At 41.7% G+C, this 27,084-nt stretch overlaps 1 protein-coding gene across 1 annotated transcript in view; it reads right to left on the reverse strand.

The window, feature by feature from the left end:
- ATP10B (ATPase phospholipid transporting 10B (putative)) overlaps positions 1 to 27,084 on the reverse strand; it is a 113,636-nt gene that overhangs the window by 26,346 nt on the left and 60,206 nt on the right. The window contains exons 10-16 of the mRNA XM_035013732.1: positions 21,808 to 21,999; positions 19,727 to 20,327; positions 17,231 to 17,340; positions 14,896 to 15,022; positions 11,790 to 11,974; positions 7,135 to 7,456; positions 5,588 to 5,664 (exon numbers count right to left, since the gene is read on the reverse strand). Of these exons, the coding sequence (XP_034869623.1) occupies positions 5,588 to 5,664; positions 7,135 to 7,456; positions 11,790 to 11,974; positions 14,896 to 15,022; positions 17,231 to 17,340; positions 19,727 to 20,327; positions 21,808 to 21,999 (1,614 nt within the window). The remainder of the gene's footprint in view (positions 1 to 5,587; positions 5,665 to 7,134; positions 7,457 to 11,789; positions 11,975 to 14,895; positions 15,023 to 17,230; positions 17,341 to 19,726; positions 20,328 to 21,807; positions 22,000 to 27,084) is intronic.

The following is a 27,084-nucleotide window of genomic DNA, read 5'->3' on the forward strand; positions in this document are numbered from 1 at the left end:
AAGCTGAGAAAAATAAACAACTACTGCAAGGGCAGAATTTGAGAGCTAGGTGATACCATAAAATGAAACAACATTAAAGAAGTGAGAGAGAGAGGGGCAGAAAGTACATTGGAGCAAATTATAGCAGAAAACTTCCCTAATTTGGGGAAGGAAACAGGCATCAAAATCCAGGAGGCACAGAGAACTCCTCTCAAAATCAATAAAAATAGGTCAACACCCCAACATCTAATAGTAAAAGTTACGAGTCTCAGAGACAAAGAGAAAATCCTGAAAGCAGCTCAGGAGAAGAGATCTGTAACCTACAATGGTAGAAACATTAGATTGCCAACAGACCTATCCAGAGACCTGGCAGGCCAGAAAGGATTGGCATGATATATTCAGAGTACTAAATGAGAAAAATATGCAGCCAAGAATACTATATCCAGCCATGCTGCCATTTAAAATAGATAAAAAGCTTCCAGGACAAACAAAAACTAAAGGAATTTGCAAACATGAAACCAGCCCTACAAGAAATATTGAAAGGGGTCCTCTAAGCAAAGAGAGAGCCTAAATGCAACATAGACCAGAAAGGAACACAGACAATATACAGTAACAGCCACCTTACAGGCAATACAATGACACTAAATTCATATGTTTCAATAGTTACCCTGAATGTAAATGGGCTAAATGACCCAATCAAAAGACCCAGGGTATCAGCATGGATAAAAAAATAAGACCCATCGATATTCTGTCTGCAAGAGACTCACTTTAGACCCGAAGACACCTCCAGATTGAAAGTGAGGGGTTGGAAAACCATTTACCATGCTAATGGACACCAAAAGAAAGCTGGGGTGGCAATCCTTATATCAGACAAATTAAATTTTAAACGAAAGACTGTAATAAGAGATGAGGAAGGACACTATATCATACTTAAAGGGTCTATCCAACAAGAAGATCTAACAGTTGTAAATATCTATGCCTCTAACATGGGAGCAGCCAATTATATAAGCCAATTAATAACAAAAGCAAAGAAACACATCGACAACAATACAATAATAGTGGGGGACTTTAACACCCCCTCACTGAAATGGACAGATCATCTAAGCAAAAGATCAACAAGGAAATAAAGATTTTAAATGACTCACTGGACTAAATGGACTTCGCAGATATATTCAGAACATTCCATCCCAAAGCACCAGAGTACACATTCCTCTCTAGTGCCCATCCTAGGTCATAAATCAGGTCCCAACATGTACCAAAAGATTGGGATCATTCTCTGCCTATTTTCAGACCACAGTGCTTTGAAACTAGAACTCAATCACAAGAGGAAAGTCACAAAGAACTCAAATACATGGAGGCTAAAGAGCATCCTACTAAAGAATGAAAGGGTCAATGAGGAAATTAAAGAATTAAAAAAATTCATGGAAACAAATGAAAATGAAAACACAACTGTTCAAAATCTTTGGGATGCAGCAAAGGCAGTCCTAAGAGGAAAGGATATAGCAACACAAGCCTTTCTCAAGAAACAAGAAAGGTCTCAAATATACAACCTAACCCACACCTAAAGGAGCTGGAGAAAAAACAGCAAATAAAGCCTAAACCCAGCAGGAGAAGAGAAATACTAAAGATCAGAGCAGAAATCAATGAAATAGAAACCAAAAGAACAGTAGAACAGATCAATGAAACTAGGAGTTGGTTCTTTGAAAGAATTAACAAGATTGATAAACCCCTGGCCAGACTTATCAAAAAGAGAAGAGAAATGACCCAAATCAACAAAATCATGAATGAAAGAGGAGAGATCACAACCAACACCAAAGAAATACAAACAATTATAAGCAACTCTTATAATTATAAGCTCATATTATGAGCAACTCTATGCCAGCAAATTAGATAACCTGGAAGAAATGGATGCATTCATAGAGATGTATCAACTACCAAAACTGAACCAGGAAGAAACAGAAAACCTGAACAGACCTATAACCACTGAGGACATTGAAGCAGTCATCAAAAATCTCCCATCAAACAAGAGCTCAGGGCCAGATGGCTTCCCAGGGGAACTGTACCAAACATTTCAAGAAGAATTAATACCTATTCTTCTGAAAATGTTCCAAAAAATAGAAATGGAAGGAAAACTTCCAAACTCGTTTTATGAGGGCACCATTACCTTGATCCCCAAACCAGACAAAGACCCCATCAAAAAGGAGAATTACAGACCAATATCCTAGGTGAACATGGATGCAAATATTCTCACCAAAATACTAGCCAATAGGATCCAATAGTCCATTAAAAGGATTATTTACCACGACCAAGTGGGATTTATTCCTGGGCTGCAAGTTTGGTTCAACATCCACAAATCAATCAATGTGATACAATACATTAATAAAAGAAAGAACAAGAACCATATGATCCTCTCAATAGATGCAGAAAAAGCATTTGACAAAGTACAGCATCCTTTCTTGATCAAAACTCTTCAGAGTATAGGGATAGAGGGTACATACCTCAATATCATAAAAGCCATTTATGAAAAACCCACAGCGAATATCATTCTCAATGGGGAAAAACTGAGAGCTTCCCCCCTAAGGTCAGGAATGCAGCAGGAATGTCCGCTATCACCACTGCTATTCAACATAGTATTAGAAGTCCTAGCCACAGCAATCAGACAACAAAAAGAAATAAAAGGTATCCAAATCAGCAAAGAAGAAGTCAAACTCTCACTCTTTGCAGATGATATGATACTTTATGTGGAAAACCCAAAAGACTCCACCCCAAAACTGCTAGAACTCATACAGGAATTCAGTCAAGTGGCAGGATATAAAATCAATGCACAGAAGTCAGTGGCATTCCTATACACCAACAAGACAGAAGAAAGAGAAATTAAGGAGTCAATCCCATTTACAATTGCACCCCAAACCATAAGATACCTAGGAATAAATCTAAAGAGGCAAAGAATCTGTACTCAGAAAACTATAAAATACTCATGAAAGAAATTGAGGAAGACACAAAGAAATGGAAAAACGTTCCATGCTCATGGATTGGAAGAACAAATATTGTGAAGATGTCAATGCTACCTTGAGCACTCTACACATTCAATGCAATCCCCATCAAAATACCATCCACTTTTTTCAAAGAAATGGAACAAATAATCCTAAAATTTGTATCGAACCAGGAAAGATCCTGAATAGCCAGAGGAATGTTGAAAAAGAAAAGCAAAGCTGGTGGCATCACAATTCCAGACTTCAAGCTCTATTAGCACTGGGTGTTATACGCAAATAATCAATCATGGAACATTACATCAAAAACTAATGATGTAATGTATGGTGATTAACATAACATAATAAAAAAATGTGAAAAAAAAGCTGTAATCATCAAGACAGTATGGTACTGGCACAAAAACAGACACCTAGATCAATGGAACAGAATAGAGAGCCCAGAAATAGACCCTCAACTCTATGGTCAACTAATCTTCGACAAAGCAGGAAAGAATGTCCAGTGGCAAAAAGACAGTCTCTTCAACAAATGATGTTGGGAAAATTGGACAGCCACATGCAGAAGAATGAAACTGGACCATTTTCTTACACCACACACAAAAATAGACTCAAAATGGTTGAAAGACCTAAATGTGAGACAGGAGTCCATCAAAATCCTAGAGGAGAACACAGGCAGCAACCTCTTTGACCTCAGCCACAGCAACTTCTTCCTAGAAACATCACCAAAGGCAAGGGAAGCAAGGGCAAAAATGAACTATTGGGACCTCATCAAGATAAAAAGCTTTTGCACAGCAAAAGAAACAGTCAACAAAACCAAAAGACAACCGACATAATGGGAGAAGATATTTGCAAATGACATATCAGATAAAGGGCTAGTATCCCAAATCTATAAAGAACTTATCAAATTCAACACCCAAAGAATAATCCAATCAAGAAATGGGCAGAAGACATGAAGAGACATTTTTCCAAAGAAGACATCCAAATGGCCAACAGACACATGAAAAAGTGCTCAACATCACTCCGCATCAGGGAAATCCAAATCAAAACCTCACACCAGTCAGAATGGCTAAAATTAAGAAGTCAGGAAATGACAGATGTTGGCGGGGATGTGGAGAAAGGGGAACCCTCCTACACTGTTGGTGGGAATGCAAGCTGGTGCAGCCACTCTGGAAAACAGTATGGAGGTTCCTCAAAAAGTTGAAAATAGAGTTATCATATGACCCAGCAATTGCACTACTGGGTATTTACCCAGATACAAATGTAGTGATCTGAAGGGGTACGTGCAACCTGATGTTTATAGCAGCAATGTCCACAATAGCCCAACTCTGGAAAGAGCCAAGATGTCCATCGACAGATGAATGGATAAAGAAGATTTGGTATATATATACAATGGAATATTATGCAGCCATCAAAAGGAATGAAATCTTGCCATTTGCAACAACGTGGATGGAACTGGAGGGTATTATGCTGAGTGAAATAAGTCAAACAGAGAAAGACATGTATCATATGGCCTCACTGATATGAGGAATTCTTAATCTCAGGAAACAAACTGAGGATTGCTGGAGTGATGGGGGTTGGGAGGCATGGGGTGGATGGGTGATAGACATTGGGGAGGGTATGTGCTATGGTGAGTGCTGCAAATTGTGTAAGACTGATGAATTACAGACCTGTACCTCTGAAACAAATAATACATTATATGTTGAAAAAAAGAAGATAGTAGGAAGGGAAAAATGAAGGGGGGAAAATCGGAGGGGGAGACGAACCATGAGAAACTATGGACTCTGAAAAACAAACTGAGGGTTCTAGAGGGGAGGGGGGTTGGGGGGATGGGTTAGCCTGGTGATGGGTATTAAATAGGGCATGTACTGAATGGAGCACTGGGTGTTATATGCAAACAATGAATCATGGAAGACTACATCAAAAACTAATGATGCAATGTATGGTGATTAACCTAACATAATAAAATAAAAAATAACGCAAAAAAAAATAAAGTGTACCTTATAATTTATATGTCATTCTGGCCATCAAGACTAAAATGGCAATTGAAAAATGTTTTCAAATGTTCTTTTATCTGTCACTGCTCATGGAGGGCACTGCACTCTTGGATGTGGGTAGAGGTTATAGAGGGGAAGAATGTAGTCAGTGGAAAACTTAGCCCTTCCTGAATGGTTGGGTACTCTTTGGCATTAGAATACAGGTATTGCTGGCTGTCTATAAAAAAGCTAAGCCCCCTCAAGGTCCTGGAAACCTTGCTTCCAAAATTCCTTAGAGACTTATGCTATCTGTAGCCCCCTCCCAACTTGAAAGTATATAATGGGCCACTCCCCATGACCCCGGTGCAGCTCTTTCTGCCCACAGGTCTTTTCCCCATGCTTTAATAAAACCACGTTTTTGGCCCCCCCCCCCCCAAAAAAAAGGCTAAGCATCCTTCAATTTTCCTCTGTATCAGAGGGACTGGGCAGCAGGGATATAGTGATGGAGATTATGTATAGGCATGGAAGCTCTGTGACTCTCAGATGATAATTCTGCAAAGGTCTTGGGGAGAAGTTCCTCCAACACTGTGGGGGAATTCCATAACTCTCCAATAAGGATCAAGGAGAGGGAAGAAATGAGAAGAATACCTGCATGCCTTCCTGTCCAGATATCCCAATTCCAATGTCAGCAGCTTGAATCATGCTTACATCATTTGCTCCATCACCTGAAAAGAGAGAGATCATGAGTTGTCTTCCTGGTCTAACTGCTGCAGGACAATGAAAAGGGTGTTACACGAATGGCTCTAAAGTATCACCATTTGTACATAACTGAATAGTTTTAACATTGTTCTGAATAGTCCTATAGGAAAAGTCATTGCTACAGTATTTGGCCTGATAGAGGTCTTTTCTTCTTTGATAAGAAGCTCTATTTATTATTTGACAAATGTTTATTGTCTTTTTTCTAGGCACAATATTAGATATTGGGAATACAACCGTGAGTGAGGCTGGGGCAGTGCTTTACAGTTTACAAAAAAAGACCTTCACAAATGTTACAAATGGAGAATTTGAGCAACATAGAGATTCTATGGGTAAACCAGCTAGGGAAGGGGCCCAGGAGCATTGGCATGAAGATGTTTGCTACCTTTCCTAACTCAGTATAAGCTAAAATATTTATCATATTAAGACCATTAAATATTTATCATATTAAGACCATTGGAATGTCTGGACAGCTAAATCATCAGATTGTCAATGGTGTCCAAGGACAGGGATGGTGTTCAATTTTGTTTCTGAATATAGGAAAATGGGATTGACTGATTTTTTTTTTTTGGTTGAGGAACATTTAGTCACACTGAGTTCCCATTTAATGAACTAAGGTGTTTCAGGAAATTGGAGGTTAGTGCATGGAAATACACAGCCTCCAGCACTGTCATATAGGTTTTCTGTGATGTTGGAAATATCCTATATCTTTACTGTCTAATATGGAAACCATTTGTTGGGGGAATGGACAGTAGCTGTGGTGAAGGATGTGGCCTTAGGGTTAGTGGAAACCAGATTGTGAAGATTCTTATAAACCAGGTTTGCTTGTTCCTGGAGGGTTTGATGTAGGTACAGTTTTTATTTCTCTGCCTTAACCACGATTAAAGTTTAGTCTCCTATGAGGAATTTTTTCAACAACCAACAGGTCAGCATTTGTTGAGCGTATGCTCTGTGCTGGGCCTTGTATGTAGGAACGAACATATGGGATAGGCTCAACTTCTACAATCTCCCCACCATCCATCAGCACTCAGCAGAATGTCAAATCCACAAACACCTGAGGTTTATATTATTATGCCAGGTGTTAAGTATCAAAAGGGGAATGGTCTGTATCCCAGAACTGAACTGGCCTGAGTGTATATTACTGAGTTATGTGAATGTTCTGAATTTGAGGCTCCTTCTGGCTTTAACCTCCATTCAAGTCTTAATTTTTCTTAGTGACCTGCTAATCCTGAGAACTTTGATTCACTCTCCCACTCTACTTAGCCTCTGCTTCATCTCCTGGCTGCCACGTTTTTGCTGTCACTTTGAACTCTCTCAGTCTAAGACAGTGATCCTCAGCCTGGGTATCTCGACTTTGATACATGACCTCCCACCTCTGGTCCAGGTCTCTTGTCAGATCAGCCTCACAAGCTGCACCCACATCTCAGCATGATGAATACCTATGGAAAGGGTCATGACGCTCAACTTGTCTCGGACCAGCTTGACTATCATACTCTTCTGGAGCGGGGTGGAACGACAACATAGGACAGACCGGCAATACTGAGTCAACTCTAAAAATTTCATCTCCAGTTTTCCCTGGAAAATGGCATTCAATGTCTTCCCATCGATGACCAATCCAACTTCTGGAATTGCAGCTCTTGAGGTGGGGGGTAGTGTCTCAGAAGGTAGACAGAATCCAAAGAGCTTGTGGTCTGGCTTCTGTGGTCCATGAAATTGCTTTACTTCTTCCAGTGCACAGTTGAGGATGGATTCACAAGTTTCCTATAGAGTTGGAATAATAAATATGGTATTAGTAAGCAACACTGGAAATGTAGGTTAAAGTTCTCACTTTATCCTTTAGTAAAATAGTTATGAAACTCTACCACCACAGATATTACCCAGGAATCATTCTCTGATTTCTCTCATTTCTCTACAGTATTTAAAAAGGCATGAAAGCAATATTAATTTAAAGCAAATTAATGGCAAAATAGAGATAGCTAGGGAATGGGAGTGGAAGTAGCTCAGCAAGATGGGGACTGATTGAAGGATGGTATAAGCTAATAAAAATAGAATGTGATGGTCAATAATGAAAATGTCATAATGGTATAGTGCTTTTTATTTCTCACAAGTCCTTTTAGTTCTCCCGAGGAAACTGAGTGATGAGGAAATTGAAACAGTGAAATCATTAGTAACTTGCCCTAACTCATCCAACTTATAGTGGAGGCAGATCATTACTAATCAAATTCTGGCTTTTAATTGAAAAAATACATTGTATGTTTATCTGTTGGTATGAATGTGTTGGTCATATTGGTTAAAACTGACTATGAATGTGAACATCTTACTGATGTAAAGAAACTTCCTACTGATTTCTTCTGATGTTTACCTTGAAACATACTGAAGAACTTATTTGCTCTTATCAATTTTCCTTTTACTTTTAATTATATCAGAGAGAAAGTCACATTTTGGTTCTAAATATATCCTTAGTATCTCTTTAGATTTTGCAATATTACTTTCAAATAAAGATAGAGAAAAGTTGTGGCAGTCAACTGTATTATCAATTTTAATAGCATTGTTTTGTTCACATGATTTTTATTTTTTTATAAACTTTAAAAAATTTTAAATTCAATTAATTAACATATATTATTATTTTCAGAGGTAGAGGTCAGTGATTCATCAGTCTCATATAATACCCAGTGCTCATTACATCAAGTGCCCTTCTTAATGCCCATCACCCAGTTACCCCATCCCTCCACCTTCCTCCCCTCCAGCAACCCTCAGTTTCCTATGATTAAGAATCTCTTATGGTTTATCTCCCTCTCTGATTTTGTCCACATGATCTTTATTTAGCAGTGTTCTTTTACCCATGGCAAAGATGATTTTCATTTACTGTAGTGCTAAAAAAATTCTAAAAATAAATTTAAGTGTTTAAAGTCAGTCAATTTCAATGAAATGATTAAATAAAAAAAACAGAACAGGTAATATGTGGTTTTAGGCAAAAATTGTGAAGATTGTTCTGATATGATAGGTTTGGGGACTGTTGATCTAGAAGCTTCTGAGAATATTTGGAATCATTTATTCTGGAGTGAGTACAACTGCAGTTAATCATTCCTGAGTCTTCCCTTAGGGGATGCTAAATTGAGTGTTGCAAGCAATAGGGTATGCCCAGAACGTAGAGGGGTGACAGGAAGTAGTTCCAGGAGTGGGTGGTTATGCCTGAGACATTTATCTGGGAAAGAGATCAAGACAGTCCTTGCTGGGAGTTGGGGCCAGCACATATTATATAAATTTCTCCAACATATGGCTGCAGGAAGTCATTGGAGATATAAGTTTCAAAATAAAATCTCTGAATTTACTTATTTCAAAGTGTGATATAATAACCACAATAGTTACCATTCATTTAACCTTTAGTATATGCCCGGTATTGTGGTAGGGAGCCTCTATGATGGTTCTCAATGATCCCTGCCCTCTTGGGATGCATGCCCCTGTGTAATCATTTACCTTGAGTGTGAGCCACATCTAGAAATTCCTTTCTAATGTAGAGAATTCTGCAAAGGTGATGCGATGTCACTTCCCAGATTAGCTTATACAAAGACTATGGGTTCCAATTTGGCACTCTTTTCCCTCTCTCTTGGATGGCTAGCTGTGGGGGAAAACAGCTGCCATGTTGTAAGGAAGCCACTCTATGGAGAGGCCCACATAGTGAGGAATTGAAGTTTTCCAGCAATCATGTCTGTGAGCTTGGAAGAAGGCCTTCTCTCCATGCCCAAACAACCCACCGGTTGAACCTTCAGATGAGCCCACAGCCCTGACTGACAGCTTGACTGCAGCCTCCAGAAAGACCCTGAACCAGAGGTACCCAGCTAAGCTGCCCCTGGACTCCTAACCCACAGAAACTGTGGGATAATAAATGTTGGTTGTTTGTAGTCGTTAAATTTTGGAGTAATTTCTTAACTAACACAAATACTGTGCTGTTAAGTATTTTTTTCTGTGATCTTATTTAATCCTCCCAATAGCCTCTGAAATAAATCTTTCTAATCCCTATTTTACATATGAGGAGGGTGAAGTTTAGGGAGGTATGGTACCTGGATCATATTAAGTTTTCAATATATGTTACTAATAATGATAATAATCCTTACTGTTATTAGTTTCTATCTAATACTTTAGTCCCTTCTAAATTCCTTGACAGACCAGCCCTTTCAGTGATGGGTTAGTAATTCTCTCATTTTATGGATGTGAACTCTGAGGTCTAGAGACCTGCTTATAGCTTTAAGGTACATAACAAAGAAACAGTAGCCCTATATTAATTTATAATGAGTTAGGCAGATTAAAACCCTTGGAGGGATTATTCACTGAATATATAATTACATTAAACTAGGGTTTAAGTAAATCGGAGATTTGGAATGGATTTCCCCAGTTTCTGGCTTAAAATATCCATGTAGCCACCACTTTTTCCCTGGTAAGGGGGTGAGAAAGACTAATCTTAGAGGTTTAGTGGGCTCAGGGTGTGGACAGGACCTAACTTTCAGATACTATCTGAGAGGGTCCCAGACAGCTTTAAATGAGTCAAAAGTGACTGACAAAACATGAAATGTGACCCACTGTTCCTTAGGATCGTTGGCTAATTAATTGCTAAACATCTTCAGCTTCCTAGAGAAATGCATTGCATTTAACAGAAACCACAAAAGCCCACTCTATCCCTCTTGAGTTGACTGACTCAGAAGTTTTCCCGTGTCCTCCTTCTGGAATCACCTGGAGCGAAATAATCATTGCAAATAGAATTTCCATTGCAAGCGGGGCAGGCAGATATCAATGTTATTACAGGGATCAAAAACTCAAGTAAGCAGCAAATTACTTTCTTTCCTAAGCATAATATTAATGCCAGAGATTTCCCCAAGATTATTTTCATTTTGAAAATTCACTGGGGTTTAATCTAATCATAACATAATCTGTGCACTGGACAAGAAAGTGATTTTTCCAATTCTTATAAAGGGCCTCAGGCATTACTCATAGTATACACTACTTTTTAAAAAAATGTGTGTATGTGGATTCTTTATGGAATAAAAACCAGATTTAAACCTCCTAAACTTCTATTCTGGGCCCAATCAGTCTTAAGCAAAACTGAAAGAGTGAGGTTCCAGCATCTTCCCTGCCTCCTTTTTCTGTGCTGTTCTTTCCTGTCTTCTTCCCTCTTCTCCATCCTTTCCCCCATGGTACGCCTAGGTCTCCCAGGGCCCTCCTCCCACCACCCTCCAATTCGGTGCTTTTCCTGCTTGTTTCCTTTTGGTGGGAGCATACATCTCAGTGCCTACTTCCCATATTCATCAGCCAAGATGCTGGAACTTCACTTTCTTCAGTTTGCATTATGAAAATAGATTTTTTTCTCCTAAATATAAAATTGTATTATAAGTTTGAATACTCTTCCTCAGACTTTACACAGTCCTTTCTCCAAACCCCATCCCCTGCCGCCCACAACCTACTGGGGGTTGAAAACTGCAGTTTTAGGACTCTGCTTCTCCCTTTCTCTTTCTCTCTCTCTCCTCCCATCAAAACATACTGGTCTCATGAATAATTCCCTTCAGGTTTTATTCTGTGGGAAACCAATTTGACATATAAGTTGGAGCTGAAATTTTAAACTCAGAATCATTTTAACTTACATGGGGCTTTTTCAATGGGAGAGTTAATCCAAAGTATAAGAAACTAACAACTGGGGTTCTGTGAACAAATAATGTGGTATAATGCAGATGCACTGGCCTGGCAGGAGGACAGTGTTATAGATTTAGTTCTGTTAGAAACTACCAGGGTGACCCTGGGCAAGTGACTTAGTCTCAAGGGTCTTTAGTTTCCTCATTTGTAAAATGCGGAGATTGGGCCACGGATGGAATTTGGAAGATCAAAACTTTCTAACATGTACTACTTAAATGTAATATAATCAAACTGGTCAATGATACATGGGGATGAGGTGGATGACTTCTGGGGACCTCTGAGCTCCAAGGTTCAGTGATATTTCAGGGGTAGGGGTGCTTCCCTGTGTACCCAAATCCCACCCATAAGCCTATCTCTTGTTGGCCTAGGGGCTGTTCTGCACTTGGACATCTGGTCCCTACTTTGGCCTTACCTGACTTTCTGTATTAATGGAGTAAACAGTGTCAGTCTGATCTAACAATCCGCAGGAATAGGCAATATTGACTGCTGTCTCCTGCTTATCTCCAGTCAAGACCCAGAGCTGGATCCCAGCCTCCAGCAGAGCAGCGATTGTATCTGGAACCCCTTCTTGTAGCCGGTCTTCAATCCCAGTGGCTCCTAGAGTGATCAAAGAGCTTATAATTAGAGTGAAAAACTGCTTAAGTTCTCTAAAGCCCTATCAAGCCAGATAGTGATTATTAAATATCTCCCATGTTCTAGGCTGTCCTAAGCACCCAGGATACAGAGCCTGTCTCTACCCTCTTGCAACTCAAAAGCTTGTTGAAAAAGAATTTATAACTGAACTATAGGAGAAGAAAAGCCCAGGGTGCCAGGTGAACATACACTAGGAGACCTGAACTTCATCTAGAAAATCAGGGACAATCTTGTTAGGAAGTGCCATTTGAGCTCAGACCCGGAAGATAAGCCAAGAAGTGGTAAAGGAAGAGAATTCCAGGTAGAGGGATGAGCGTGTATGAAGGCCCAGAGGTCAGAGTAGAAGAAGGCACAGAAAGGGAGGCAGAGTGTGGTGAAAGATTGGGCCAGGAAGGGAGGTAAGGCTGCTGGATCATGCAGAGCCTTGTGAGGGCATTACAGGATTTCGGATTTATTTGGTAGATAAGAAAGCTATTTAGGGGAGTTAAGGAGAGTGACAGGATCAGTTCTGAGTTTTTAGAAGATCATTCTAGAGAAGGACTGGAGATTGGGGGAAGCAGGATGAGATTAGAGGCTGAGCAGGGGTGTGGTGGAGTAGCCTGGGTGGGTCTAGCAGCAAGGAAATGGAGAGAAGTGGAGAGACTTTGCTCTGTAACAGCTCATGGCAGAATAGGGACTCAGGTTTTTGATAATATTCTTGGAATTAAATATGCAGACTCTATAATTTTTGAACGATCTCAAGCTTTGCACCAACCCTAATGAATATATGCCCAAATATCCAATAGTTGCTAAGTGTTAAGCATAAATTAATCTGCATTTAAATTGAGATTCACTTCAGACAACAGACTAATGGCTACCCATTTTACTCTGGGCAGGAGCAAGGCATTTCATTTCTTTCAATAATCCCTAGTGACAATAGGCTGGCAAAGCAGTTACACTGGATGCATATTGAAAAGATCCTTTCACAGTGTGGGACCTAGTGTGAATGCAATGCAGCTTTAGCGGCATGGCAGATTCTTGGTGGTAAGATGAAATCTCTTCCCAGCCCCAATCCTCTCCTCCCCAAGCCACCTTGAGGGAACAAAAATAATGACTCTATTCCAAAATGTGCCTCTTTTGTATTGCAGGTCCAAATGCTCAAACAACCCCATGAAAAATGATGGTTCAGTCCTTGTCTTTCCCTCCAAGGGTTAACCTGGAAGGTGAGATTCTTTTTTTTTTTTGGAAGGTGAGATTCTGAAGCTGATTTATATTACAGGGAAGCAGAGTGAAGGAGAAAAGAGGAAAAACACATTTATTTGTGTGAAAGAAAAAATGAAACAGAAAGGTTGTGAAAGTCCTTCCCAGAAAGGGAAGCCAATGGATCCTGACAAGCATGTTCTCTTTCATGCAGAACCAGCTGAGGAGTACTTCTTACTGAGACCAAAGGGCTCCCTGAAACAAAAGCAACCTCAGGGGGGTGAGGAGGGAGTCATGTGCCCTAATGGGATGATATTCTGTGGCCTTGTCTGTGGAGAGAGCTGTCTGACCTGGCTACCTTCTGGTTCCTGTTAAAATAAGTTCTCATGGCCAGCTTTCAGAGAGGCTTTGGGAGGCAGCAGGCAAAGGCCCTGGAGTCAAAACACAGGAAAAGAAAAGGCTGAAGGAGGTGGGGATTGGGTCTCCCCCTGTTTGTCACCCTTCCTGCCAAATCTTGCTGCTACCTTTAATATGTAAAGGCATCACTGTCTTCTTACAGCAATCTTGGCTCTTTCCCCTTGCACCCCTGCCTGTCTGAGAGCTTGGAGCAGTCTGATTTACATGGAGGAGAAGCTAGGGCTCAGGGAGGTGAGGGGATGGGTCCCTGAGCACACAGCACAAGACCAAGATTTGGCCCTCATTCCCAGCTCAACATTGCTGCCCAAGATGAAAAGAAGGCTTTAGCCATGTGGTCAGCACATGCATGCATCAGGTGTTGCCTTTTCCAGATTCTTCTCCGAGCTGTGAGGTGATTAACCCTGATAAACAAAGCCCCCTCCTTTCCCCTGGGTAATGCTTTACCTCTCACAGAAACATAAGACTATCTCTTAGCTGGTCTCCCTGCTTCTCCTCTTTACCTCAGTGTATCAATCAAACTCCCATACAGCAGCAGTTTTTTGTAAAGCATGAGTCTGTCGCTGCTTTTACTCCCTTCTCTCTAAACCATTAGCATATGATTTATGTGTCCTTCATAGCCTGGGTCACGCGAAGCTTTCTCTCCCATATTCTGTGGTCCAGCCACGGCAGACCTTGGGGTTTCTAGCCTGTCCGGGCTGTCTCACATCTAGCTCTTCTTTCAGGCCCCTTCCTCTGCCTGAAAACTCTTTCCTTTGTCTGACCAGCTCCTCTGCTCTGCTCAGTTCCTGCCTTCCAGCTCTCCTTGGCCCCAGTCTAGGTTGGCAACTTCTACTTTTGCTACTATACCACCAGATAAGTCTTCCAGCCCAGCCCTCATGACACTTGGTTGAAATTCCTTGTTTAATCATCCAATTTCCTTGCTAGATTGAGCTCTGAGAGGATAGGGCCTATGGTTCTTGTTCCCTTGTCCCAGTGGCTAGCATGCTACTTGGCACATAGTAGGTGCTCAATAAACATTTGAATAAATGGAGAAGTAACCAAGCTCCTGGGCTTTACCCAGCAGTAAGTGTGGGAATGCTCCTGGGCGTCCTCAGAAAGTGGCTTGTGGAGTCTGGATTGGATATCCCCACCATTTGTGACAAATACCTGGAAGGGCACTCCAGGGAAGGCTTTTAATTGAGACACATCTGCAGCAGTGTCAGAGTCAGGGCCAAGAATTCCCTCTACAGCTTGTAGCATTCCTTTTTATTTGATTTTTAAAAATTTAGTGATGACTTATTTTTAGCTACCGAGTAAAGTGAGTTGATTCTCCAGATGCTGTGCGGTCTCCATTAGAAGCTCATCTCGGTTGTCGAGGGATGCCTCCGCCTCACACCGGAAACTGGCCCATCGCCGGAAGTCGTCTTCGGTTATGACCTGCGGGACAAGAAGAGGCTCTTTCCCAATGTAGGGTGAATCCCACCCCATTTTTATATGCTGGGCATCCTATTGGCTTGTTTGAGCTTCCCTATACAATTAGATGTAGGAATTACAATTCCCTACACAATTATTTCTCCTCAATGATTTTTTGTGAATGCACAAATCAATAAAATATTGATCCTCATGTTCCGTTATCACCATTGAGCCCCTGCTGTGCTCTAGGCACTGGAGTATAGCAGTGATCAAGATGGACAAGATCCCTGCATGCCTGGGCTTATGTGCTCGTGGAGGGTGAGAGACATTAATCCAAGTAAATTATTTAAAAGGACAGATAATTTTAAGGGGTTCTTTACAGAAAACAAAGAGGGTGACATGCTGGAGTGTGACTAGATGGGGGGAAGCTGTGGGGTTATTTCATTTGGATCTTCAGTTCTCTTAGACAAAGTGACATGCAAGTTGAGATCCAATGATGGGAAGGGGTCAGTCATGGAGAGGGACAGATGCAAAGGCCATGAAACAGCAATGAACTCAGCTTTCTTTCTGTTCACGTGAATACACCAGTTGGCTAAAGGATAGAGAGCCGGAGAGAGAAGAGGCAGCAATGAACCTGGGAAGGTAAGCAGCAGTCAGATTTTGTATAGCCTGGTAGACTATTCCACCAGCTATTGGAGGTATCCAATAGCTGGAATAATCTGACTGAAGGGCATATCTTCCTCCCTTGGAGTCCATAGCACGTTTAGACCCCTCTGTTGGCGTCCTTATAGCAATAAATGATTCTTATAGCAATAAATGTCTCTTATAGCAATAAATGATTCTTTTGTCCAACAATCAAATATTCCTTGCTTTTCCTTCTGCACATAGCACTATGGGGAAAACCAAGGGGACACAGGTAGGCCTTTGCTCTTGAGGAATTAATAATCTTATTAGAGGAGGCAAAATAGGCACAAATAATTTCAATGGAAAATAGAAGGTGGTAAGGATATACTCACAATTTATGGATAGTAAGCACTGGTCACTGTCTCAGGTACTGTATATGTGTTTCTTTATTTAATCTCCATGATAACTCTATGAGGTAGGGAGCATTAGTGCCATTTTACAGATAAGAAAATCCCAAACTCACAGAAGGTGAAGAAACTTTCCCAAGGTTACAAAACAGGTAAGTGGTGAGATTGGGACTTGTACCCAGGTAGGTCTGAATTTAAAGTGGGTGCTCTTAAACTTTGTTGCACTAAGCATCATAAAAGAGATGAAGAGCGCTGGGGATTTATAGAGAAGAAACCACTTTTAGTCATCTAGAAATGCATGTCATCGTAGCTCCCCTATCTGATTTTGGGTGCCTTATTAGATGCCCCTACTCTGGGATTCATATCTCTTTGCCTGCCTCCCTTTCAGGGTCTGCAAAGTCAAAGGTCTGTAGGGTGAGAGGTGGGTAATTACATGACTATAGCTGGGCCAAGGGCAAGGCAATGGGGAAGATAGGGGCTGTAACCAATTGCAGAACATAGGAGAATATACCCTTCATCAAAGTGATCAGCTACTACAAGGCTTGAGCTATTAGCTGCTATTCAAGAATGGAGACCTGGTTCATCAGATCCTCTCAATTTTTAAGAGAAACTAGAAATCTAGATTTTTATGTGAGCACATAGTATCTCCCAAATGTCAAATCTAGGCAAATACTGCAAAATTTAAAAAGGCTACTTTGAGGGTAAAATTATGACTTTAAAAATTATTTTATGAGTTATGGGTTACCAATTATATGTATATATAATGAAAAACAGGGAACAACAAAGCCACACTGATATGGAACCTTGCCATTCAGAGTTCTGCTGCAGCATAATTGTCACAATCCTGGGTCTTTGTGGTGAGTCAGAATGGCTAATTTTGAAAAAATATATATTTTTTTAAGATTTTATTTATTTATTTATTTGAGAGAGAGAGAGAATGAGAGACAGAGAGCATGAGAGGGAGGAGGGTCAGAGGGAGAAGCAGACTCCCTGCTGAGCAGGGAGCCCAATGCGGGACTCGATCCTGGGACTCCAGGATCATGACCTGAGCTGAAGGCAGTCGCTTAACCAACTGAGCCACCCAGGCGCCCTAATTTTGAAATATTAAAACAACCAATATTAAGGGTCTTCTAAAAAGAAATAGAAAAGATGGATTCAGGGTTGAGGCCTTATAGCAACTAAAGAAGGAATTTATTTTTACCTTCTTAGCGATGCACAGTGTTCGAAGGCCATCTCTTGCATACAAGTCTAGATGCTTCTGGGTCCTGGCTCGGATTTTCCTCATCTTCTTTTCCACATCCATGTCAGTTACTGTCAAATAGTTATTGTTTCCCATGAGGTCATGTACAAATGCTTGGGGATCCTTGTTTATAACACTCGGAAAGAGTGAGGAAGAATCCCCTTATAGCCCACCCCAGAAATACAGAAGATCTCTCTTGGTTGTCATGATGTCCCATGATGTCCCATGATAACTCCAGGAATCATTAAATTCTCTGCTTTCTATATCTGATCATCAAAAGCCTGGCTGAGAAAAGTCCTATTTAGGGATGGTGGGTTGTCTTAGGTATTGTTCCCAAATATGTGTTTGTATCAGAATCACCTGGGAACTTACACAAATAATAGAGGTTCCCAGGTCCAGTTGAAGCCCTGCTGAATCAGGGGACAGAAGGCTGAATCTTTGTTGTTACCTCAGGTGTTTTCCATGTAGCTAGTTTAGCCCTGGATGATCAACTGTTGCTAAGTCCATGATCCCCTCTGTCATCTACTTCAGTCTTTATACCAACTCAAGATAGCCATAGATCTGAATCTCATTGCTAAGTTCTTCATCACATTGGGTTTTTTGAGTTAGGCTTTCTTTCTATAATAGGAAATTGGCCCTAGAAAAAGTATTTTTTGCATTTCCTATAAATCTAGCATGAAAAAATATTTCATCCTGTTGCTCAAAGTTCCCTTTATGAAGTCTGATGTGTTTTCTTTTATCTTTTTCTCCTGAAAATCCAGTACTTTTATCTATCAGATAAAAAGAATTTTTCAACCTGGGTTGGTGGGTATGGGGCAGGATTGATGCCATCCCTACCTCCTTTACTTAAGATGTCACAGATATCACTGATCAGATGTGGCACTGTGTAAAGCTGAGTTGGGAAAAGGCTTCCAAATCCTTCTTTACCAGGGCTGGATTGCAATCTTCTAGAGGCCCTAGGTAGCAAGCAGGTTTTGTGCACCTCATCTATTCCCTCCATATAATGCAAAATTAAACATACAATTCCTTACAGTAAAATAAATATAAGGAAGTCCAACAAATCTCTGATTTTTCCCATGATGCTATTCCAAGGCTGTTTCTATGCAATATAAAAATCCTTTTAAAGATTATCTCATTTTCCAGATACTACTTTTTCCCTGGTGCATTAAGCACACTCTTTGTGCTTATTGAGCACTATTGTCTCATTGAGCACTGTCTACAATATTTTATTTTCAAAGACATTAACCTCCCTGAGATGAGTCCCTTTTGCCTTCTACCTGTGTGCCTTGGAGTTGCTTTTTTGCTCAGGCTACCAGGAACCTCAGGGTCAAATTGAAAGTTCAAACACTGTAAATATATTACACCTAGGGTTATTTTCTTCTCTCCTTTTCAAAGCTTTGATTCTCAATTCTTATAGTAATATTGTGTATGCATCTTTTATTGGAAGCATCTCTAATCCATTTTGGAATCAGGTGAGGAACAAAACAAAACAAAAAACAAAACCAAAACATCTCCAAGGGAGCTTTGATGGCTGTTGCCCAGGGATAGAGTGCCATGGTTCCCTTGACTCAGAAACACCGAACTCACTTGTCTGCCAGAGTCTGGGGATGAAGAGACCGAATTGGTTCTCTTCCCATTCTAAACACTCATCAATCCCCATGAACCTCTTGGCTTTGATCCACAGCTGATAATACAGGAGGCACAGGGCTGCCTGGGCAATTCTAAAGCTTGGCTGGAATCTACTATCCTGGGAGAATCATAGCCCCGTAACTGTCTTCTTCTTGTTAGGAAATGGCTGCACACTAATTCATGCTGCTCCAAAATTGGACACTGATATGTAGGGACTTTGGAACATTTTTCTGGCTTGGCTCAAGTTTATGAAAATCCATTTGGGGGAGCTGGGGAAAAGGATGATAAAGAGGGACACCTGAGGCTTCCCAGAGAAAACTGAGCCTGGTACAGAATTCTGGTGGCATGGAAAAAGCTCTGAACTGGGATTCATGATACCTGGGCATAGGATTTACCACTGGTCAGCTATGTATGTCTCTTAAGTCACGTCCCTTTCTGGGTTCAGCTGGCTTCTCTCCAAAACTAAGGGTTAGGACTACAGTATGTTCTAGGGTATGTTAATGAGTGTCATAGTAGAAAAAAAATTGTATATGGATAATCTGTGTTTAAATGAGTTTAAAAACCAGAAATTGGGATAAAGTTAAAGAGGTTTCTCCAGTGTAAGACTGTCCTAAGTCTTTAATAAGCTCATGAGCACTGTAATTATCCAGGGCAAGGAGATGCAGAATGCAGCATGAACCTGCTTTGAAGAAAGCATCTGTTGCCTCTGTTCAAATTAGGATCTGCCGGAACCAGGTGACACTATAACTCAAGCTCCTTATTACTGTTCTGTGCTGCCTCTTAAACCAAGGAACCCTCTTCCTAGAGCCCTGGTGAGGTGGGACTCACCACACGCTGGGTCTTCTAGCAGGTCCATGATTACCGAGTCTGCGCCCTTGGTGTAGATGATGATCTCACCCGTCAGTGGGTCCCTCACAACCACGGACATTCTTTTCCTGACAGAGTCAAAGCCCAGGGTGCAGAGGACATCGAAGGTGAGGCAGGTGCCCTGGGGCAAGCGCACAGTCACCTGCTCAGGTGTCCGGGACATCAGTGTGAAGCTGTAGGCATGGGCAGCATGCACCAGGGCTGCCTCATCAGGGCTCTCAGCCTCATAATAGAGCTCAGGGCTTGCGAGGCATAGAGCTGAGGCCTCCACCACCTCCTCCAAGGAAGCATCCAATCCAGACCCCTGGATGTTGCCCTGGTCCCATGTGCTGCTCCTATAGCCACCGTCAGTGGAGTAGCCTCCACTGTACACAGAGGAATCATCTCTCTCTTCTGAGTCTGTGGTAGGCATATTGGCCCCCAAACTCTCCCCTAGGTCAGTGTCAGAGGGCGCAGTAGATGAGAATGACTGGCTGAGGTTCAAAAGCTTCAATCTGTGGAAGAGCTGCTGAATCTTCTCCAGGGACGTCCCCAGAGCCTTGGTCGAAGGTGGCATGGTGACCTTGTCGTCAAAGGAGGGAAGTGGAACATTAACTCTCAGTGTTGGAAAAAATATCAAGCTGTTTTATGGAAGAATATGAAGGTCATTTTGTAATAAAGGGGTTTCAGTGATTATGGACAAGTCTTCTCTCCTCTGTGAGCCTCAGCTCACTTACCTATAGCATGAAGGAATTAGGCTAGATAGTTCTTTCCAGCCCTGACATTCTAGGGATTGGTAATGCTCAATTTTACCATCCTGCTCTGGTCATGGACAAAGGAAAAAAAGGAGACAAAAGCCAGACCCATATTAAGGGTTCACATCATCTGGGTCCTTACCATGGTTTATTTGCTTTATCCTTGCATTCAGCATCTTATCTTACCCTCCCTAGCAACTTTGGGGGATGCTATGTTATCCTAACTTCTGGATGAGGAAACCAAGGCACAAAGAGGTTAAATAAATTGGCCATGACCCCCAGTGCAGGTAATAGAGCTGCACTCAAATCTGGGGCTGCCTGGCTCCAGAGATTGAACTCCTGAGCTACCTGCCAGCTAATGTATCCCCATTAATTTGAAAATTGAAGTTGGATGCTGTCCTTCCCAAAATGTACTTCTTCCTTTCTTGAAAATAGAGTTAATTTCTCAGATAACGTTTCCTACTTCCCAAAGCTCCCTAAAAATTTTTTTGATAGCTTGGTAAATTTTCAGTGGCTGGAATGACTGTTCAGAGTGGTTTCGGATCAAGGTATAATAATGGGAGCCTCTGGTTTTGTACCTGGGTGAACCTTCTTTTTCCTGATTTCATAGCCACCACTTATAACACTCAATTATTCTCATCAGTCACTCATAAGGAAGCTTGGGTGAGAGTTTGTAGATAATTGAAGATCAATCTATCTTTAGTACTGAAAAACAATTCAGAGTATAAACTTCTATAAATGGCCATCCAGCTGCATTGTTTCTAAATTGGCAGAACTTCACCCATGGTGTTAATTATTATTATTATTTTGCCCTCACATAAAAGTAGAGACCAGTATAACATGATATTATTATGGAGTTGTACAGATGGTTCTGCTGTGTGTTAACCATATATCCTTTGTTAAGTTGCTGAAACTCTCTGAGCCACTGTGTCTTCACTTGTGAAATCCAAGGACATAACTCCTAGGGTTTTGGGGTTGTGATTAAATGGTAATGCAGGTGATGTGTTTAGCATGGAGCCTGACACATAACAAGTGCTTAGTAAATATTAACTCTTAATATCTACCATACAGACAGACAGACAGATACAGAATTTGAAAGCTACATAGAAAGCTCATATATAACTTCTTCCATTTTATTTAAAAAATGAGGAAACTGAGGCCCAGACAAAATAAGAAATAAAGTCTTACAGTGATAGAATGGTGATACTGTGACTAGGGCTCAAGTGTCTTATCTCTCTGTTCAGGGCTTCACCCCTTGCCCTAGCTCTCCTCCCATCCATCCCACCACCCATCCTCGGTGATCCTTACCCTCTGCCTGGGCTCTGTGGTTGTGGAGACCATGACAGAGTTGCAGATGGTTAGGGCAAGGAAGAAGTCAGCAATGGAGGAGGTGGTGGAGGGGGAAGATTTGGCAGGTTTGGTGTCTGACAAGGTCTCCAGCCACAGGGCAGCATCTCGCACTTTGGGCAGTAGATTTTTATCTGGAGTCACATCTTTTTCCTGAGAAAGAAAGGCCTGGATGAGAATCTTTCCTGAAGGGACTGGGGAGGAAGCCCCTCCAGCAGATTCTTTGCACACCTGGGGAAAGGATGATACAGTCTTTCCTGAAGTCATGCTTCCAGCACATCTCCTCCTCCCACAGGCCTGGTCAATGCATTCTTAACTGATTCCTCCCTTTCCCTCAACCTTGCGTGTCCATCAGTTATAGACTCTGGCAGCCCTTCCCTCACAGTTGCTCCGTGCAATTTACCCTTCAATGCTGAAGCTTTCAGCCAGGCACAGACCTCTAGTCCTCAAATCTGGATTTCTGCATCAGCCTCTGAAGTGATGTTGCTGCCTCTCCTCTCTTTTCTTTCTAACCCTTCATATGTATTAGCCATGCATCTTTCTAAAACATCATTTCCCTCAAGGCATTCTTGAGCTTGAAAACCTTCAGGAGATCTTCATTGTTAGCATAGTCAGTTCAGTCTGCCATCTAAATTCTACCATAGTCTGCATTCCCACTCTTTACTCCCACTGCTTCTCTGTGCAGACCCTCTGCTCAGCCTGCTGGTTTGTTTGCTGCCTCCTGGATGTATACTCATTTTTAATGCCTCTGATCATACCTTGTTTAAAAAGCCCTCTCCTGTCTACCAAAATCCTACCTAGACTTCAGTAGCCATGAGAAGTTCCATATATCCATGAGATCTTATCCAGCCCAAAATGAGTTCACAGTCTTCTGAGCCACAACAACATGTTCTTGAACTCATAATGTCCACAGCAGTCAGGTGGATAAGGTGAATGAGGGTAGTGGGCCAAGGTACAGATGAGGACACTGTGAGATCGTAGGGGCTGTGAGACCTGGCAAGTCCTACCCTGCCTAAAAGGTGGCAACTGTTCTGCTAGTGAGGTGCTCTGGTGCTAGTCCAGTTTGCCAAATCTATTGATTTTTTCAAGATAAAGAGAGATGATGTGAGAACTCATTTTTTTAAAAAGAAAAATCTGTGGGCTGGATCTGACTCATGAATTTCCAAATTTTCACATTCTTGTAGAAACTGCCATTTGTACCATCCCTTTGGAATTCACCACATATTGACCTATATTTTAAATTCAATTTTCTTGTATCCATGTTGAATTTCTCTAGAGATAAGGTAGGAGCCTCAGAGATAGAGACTGCATGTTCCACAAAGCTATACATTCTATAGCCCCAATTATTGCTTTGTTTGAAGTAGAAGCTCAACAAACATTGGCTCTTAACAGATATGACAAAAGCCACTGTGCAAAGAAATTTCCACACAAAACCATTTCTATCAGTGTTCATAGTTTACAGGTTAAAGTGTAGAAGAAAGACAGTCAATGGTTGAAAAGGATGAACTGAAGGAATCTTGATTAATTTGTGCAGGGTGAAGACTGAGTGCCAATGAGCTAGCAGGTTTTACAAATAAGAACCCAAATTGAGACCAAAAAAAAAAAGAAACAAAACCCTGTGGAGGTAAGAGTCCTCAGACTGTGTCTTCTCTGATTACCAAATTCAGTGACTCCAGAAGTCAGACTCTATTCTCCCTGGGGCTGCTGGCACAGGTAAGAGCACAGGAGAGGAAACTCAGACACCCCAGGGAGCTGCTTGATGCCTGCAGGGATGAGAGTTCAGCTTTCCAACAGCACAGGGAGGTGAAGGGAAATGGACTGGAGCAGTGTTCTAGCCTTCATTTGGAGTGCTCTCCAAGAGTCAACACTACACTTCCTCTGGTTCATACCATCTTAGGAAGACAACATCCAGAAAAAAGTACTTATTAAAAGGAAGAGTGCTAGTAAAACTGCATCAAGTCTGCATTTCTCCTCACTGCCTTGTGATAAGCAATGGTGAGCCATCCATACCATATGGTGTCACTATTTTCAGAAAGCCTAGGAAGGGAGCATGCACTATCTAACATCTTTGCCTTTGAAAGCAGTCTTCTTAGCAGGAGTTCACATTGAAAAAGCTCTTCCTACTTTTCCAAGCAATGTAATTTATGTGATCTCACTGACTTCTCACAGTCCCAACTTAACTGAAACGCAGAAAGATGGGCTGACTTAACCATTGTCACTCAGTGAGTCAGCATAAAGCCAGAATCAGATGTCAGACCCTATGATTGCAAGTCTAAAGTTTTCCTTTCCTTTCCATGGTCATGGTAAAGTAGCAGTGTTCCCTTATTAATGCTCCTTGGCAAACTCCCCTAGCCAGATTCCGGGCTCCACCTACTGCCTGTTATCAGTGTACCATCATCACTCAAGGGGCTCTGAGCTCTTTTCTTAAGGTAGTAATGATAGTTCTTATTCACATAGTACTTCTTACATTCTGGGTACATTCATTATCTCATTGTGGCTCCACAGCAACATTATGTGTTGAGTATGATTATTCTCCTGGTTACCCATGTATCAGATGAGGAAACTGCTGCCCAAGGAGATTAAGTGTTTTTCCCAAGATCACACAGTAAGTGAAAGAGACTCCTTTACTTGATTTGAAATAATCCAACTAGAATTCATGCTCTTAACCTCTGTGCCAGGCAAGATCCTCCACGAGAAGGAAGTAGCCTTTGATACTTGCTGACAGCCAGCATCTTTAGTGTTTCGCATCCCAAGCAAAACTAATAGGTTGTATATCTAATCCTTAGGACTCAGCAGATAGTCTCAGAGATTATAAAAGGGATTATGGGAATCTTCTCTTTTCAGGAAAAAGATTTCATTTGGGGCTGGGGGTATACATGAATGGGATGCTTTTAACCCTTACCACAGATACACAGAGCTGCAAACAAGCTTGGAGGTAATCAAAGCCAAATCTCCCATTTTCCTGATGATAAAACTGAATGTCAGAGAGGTGGGAAGTGAACTACTCAAGACTGCACAGTGAAATAGGGTCAGAACTAAGGCAGTTTTCACACCAGCTGACTCCCAGCTTCTGATAACATACTGCTTTGCTCCAAGCTATGCATTATGTATTTCCAAATGGTGACTATGTTAAAATGATTTAATAGTTATTCATTTCTTGTTCATTTACCCTTTAGTCTATGAGTGCCACAAGGACAGAGACAGTCAATGATATGTCCCCAGTGCCTGGCAGACTGCAAGCACACAAACTTTTGTTTACTTTTGAGCTACCCCACCACTGATTAACTCATGGGATCTCTTTGTTAGAACTCTTTAGAGGTAGAAGGGAAAAGATGGTGGAGGAGTAGGGGACCCTATTCCTGGTCCCTGAATTGAGCTGGATATCTACCAGACCACTCTGAACACCCACAAAATCAGCCTGAGATGTAAGAAGATAGATCTGGATTTCTACAAGCAGAATATCACAAGCAGTTGGTTTTGAGGTATAAAGCAGGGAGCCATGATTCTGCAGGCAGATATTGGAAGATAAACGGAAGGGGGAGGGAGCCCAGCCATGGGGATCCTACACCGTCGGTGAATGAAAGCCTCCCACGCCGGGGGCCGGGCACAGACTTGCAGATCGGTAGCGGTGGGGAAAGGACTTTAGGGTAGCCCCCTGGACTGAAACCTGGAGTGGCGGAGCCACGGGTGCGAATTGGGGGTGGCTGGCGGTTTTAGAAGCACAAAGGGCAGAGACATGCCCCAACCTGGAGGCGAGGACTGGGAGTGCTGCTGAGGGGCACACAACCCAGGACGCTGAAGTTTTAAGCAGCACAGACAGAAATGGAGATAGTGTGGCCTGGAGAGCTCACTGACGAACAGACTGTGATCTCTCTGCTCTGAGGCACAGGGTTGGAAATGGTCTCTTCTGCTCTGACTCTGGAAGAGATGGGGAAAGCCTCCAGGGAAAGCTGCCAGAGAACAAAAGCCCTAAAAAACCAGTTTTCACTGAGTGCATCCCCCCCACAGGGGGCAGGGCAACTCTGCCCAAACAGGGTTGCCTGAGTAACATCCTGGCAGGCCCCTTCCCCAGAAGACAGGCTGGGAGAACAAGAGGCCAACAATCCTAGCTCCCTATAGAATGGGTGCATCTTGCTTGGGTTGTGGTCAATAATTTGGACTCTGTACACTCCCTCAACCACCCCTTAACAGAATGACTAAGAAGAGGAACCCCCAAAATAGGAAAGACTCAGTGACTGTAACTTCTGCCACAGATTTACAAATGGATACAGATATAACCAAGATGTTGGAAATGGACTTCAGGGTAACAGTTATGAAGATGATAGCTAGAATGGAGAAATCGATTAATGGCAACATAGAGTCTCTAAGGGCAGAAATGAAAGCTGAACTGGGAGAACTTAAAAATGTTATCAATAAGATCCAAACTAATTTAGATACTCTAACAGCTAGGGTAAACGAGGCAGAAGAATGAATTAGTGATCTAGAAGAAAAACTGATAGAAAAGAAGGAAAATGAGGAGGCCTGGGAGAAACAGCTTAAAATCCATGAAAACAAAATTAGAGAAATAAGTGACACCATGAAATGTTCCAATATCATAATTATTGGGATCCCTGAGAGGGTGGAGAGAGACAGAGGGCTAGAAGATATATTTGAGCAAATCATAGCTGAGAACTTCCCTAATCTCGGAAACAAAGCAAACATTTGAGTCCTAGAGGCAGAGAGGACCCTCCCAAGATCAAGGAAAACAGGCCAATGTCTCAGCATGTAATAGTAAAACTCGCAAATCTTAGAACCAAGGAAACCATCTTAAGTGCAGTTAGGGGGAAGAGATTCCTTATGTACTGAGGGAGGAACATCAGAATAATGTCGGACCTATCCAGAGACCTGGCAAGCCAGAAAGGGCTGGCAAGACATATTCAGGGTACTAAATGAGAAGAACATGCAACCAAGAATACTTCGAGGCAAGGCTGTCATTTGGAATGGATGGAGAGATGCAGAGCTTTCAGGACTGGCAGAAACTGAAAGAATATGTGACCACTAAGCTGGCCCTGCAAGAAATATTAAGGGGGGTTCTCTAAAAGGAGAAAGATCCCAAGAATGATATAGAACAGAAATTTACAGGGACAATCTATAGAAACAAGGACTTCACAGGCAACATGATGACAATAAATTCATATCTTTCAATAATCAGTCTCAACATGAATGGCCTAAATGCTCCCATAAAATGGCACAGGGTTG

Source organism: Mirounga leonina, unplaced genomic scaffold, assembly GCF_011800145.1.
Source record: "Mirounga leonina isolate KUSES-001 unplaced genomic scaffold, KU_Mleo_1.0 Mir_104, whole genome shotgun sequence".
NCBI classification, from domain to species: domain Eukaryota; kingdom Metazoa; phylum Chordata; class Mammalia; order Carnivora; family Phocidae; genus Mirounga; species Mirounga leonina.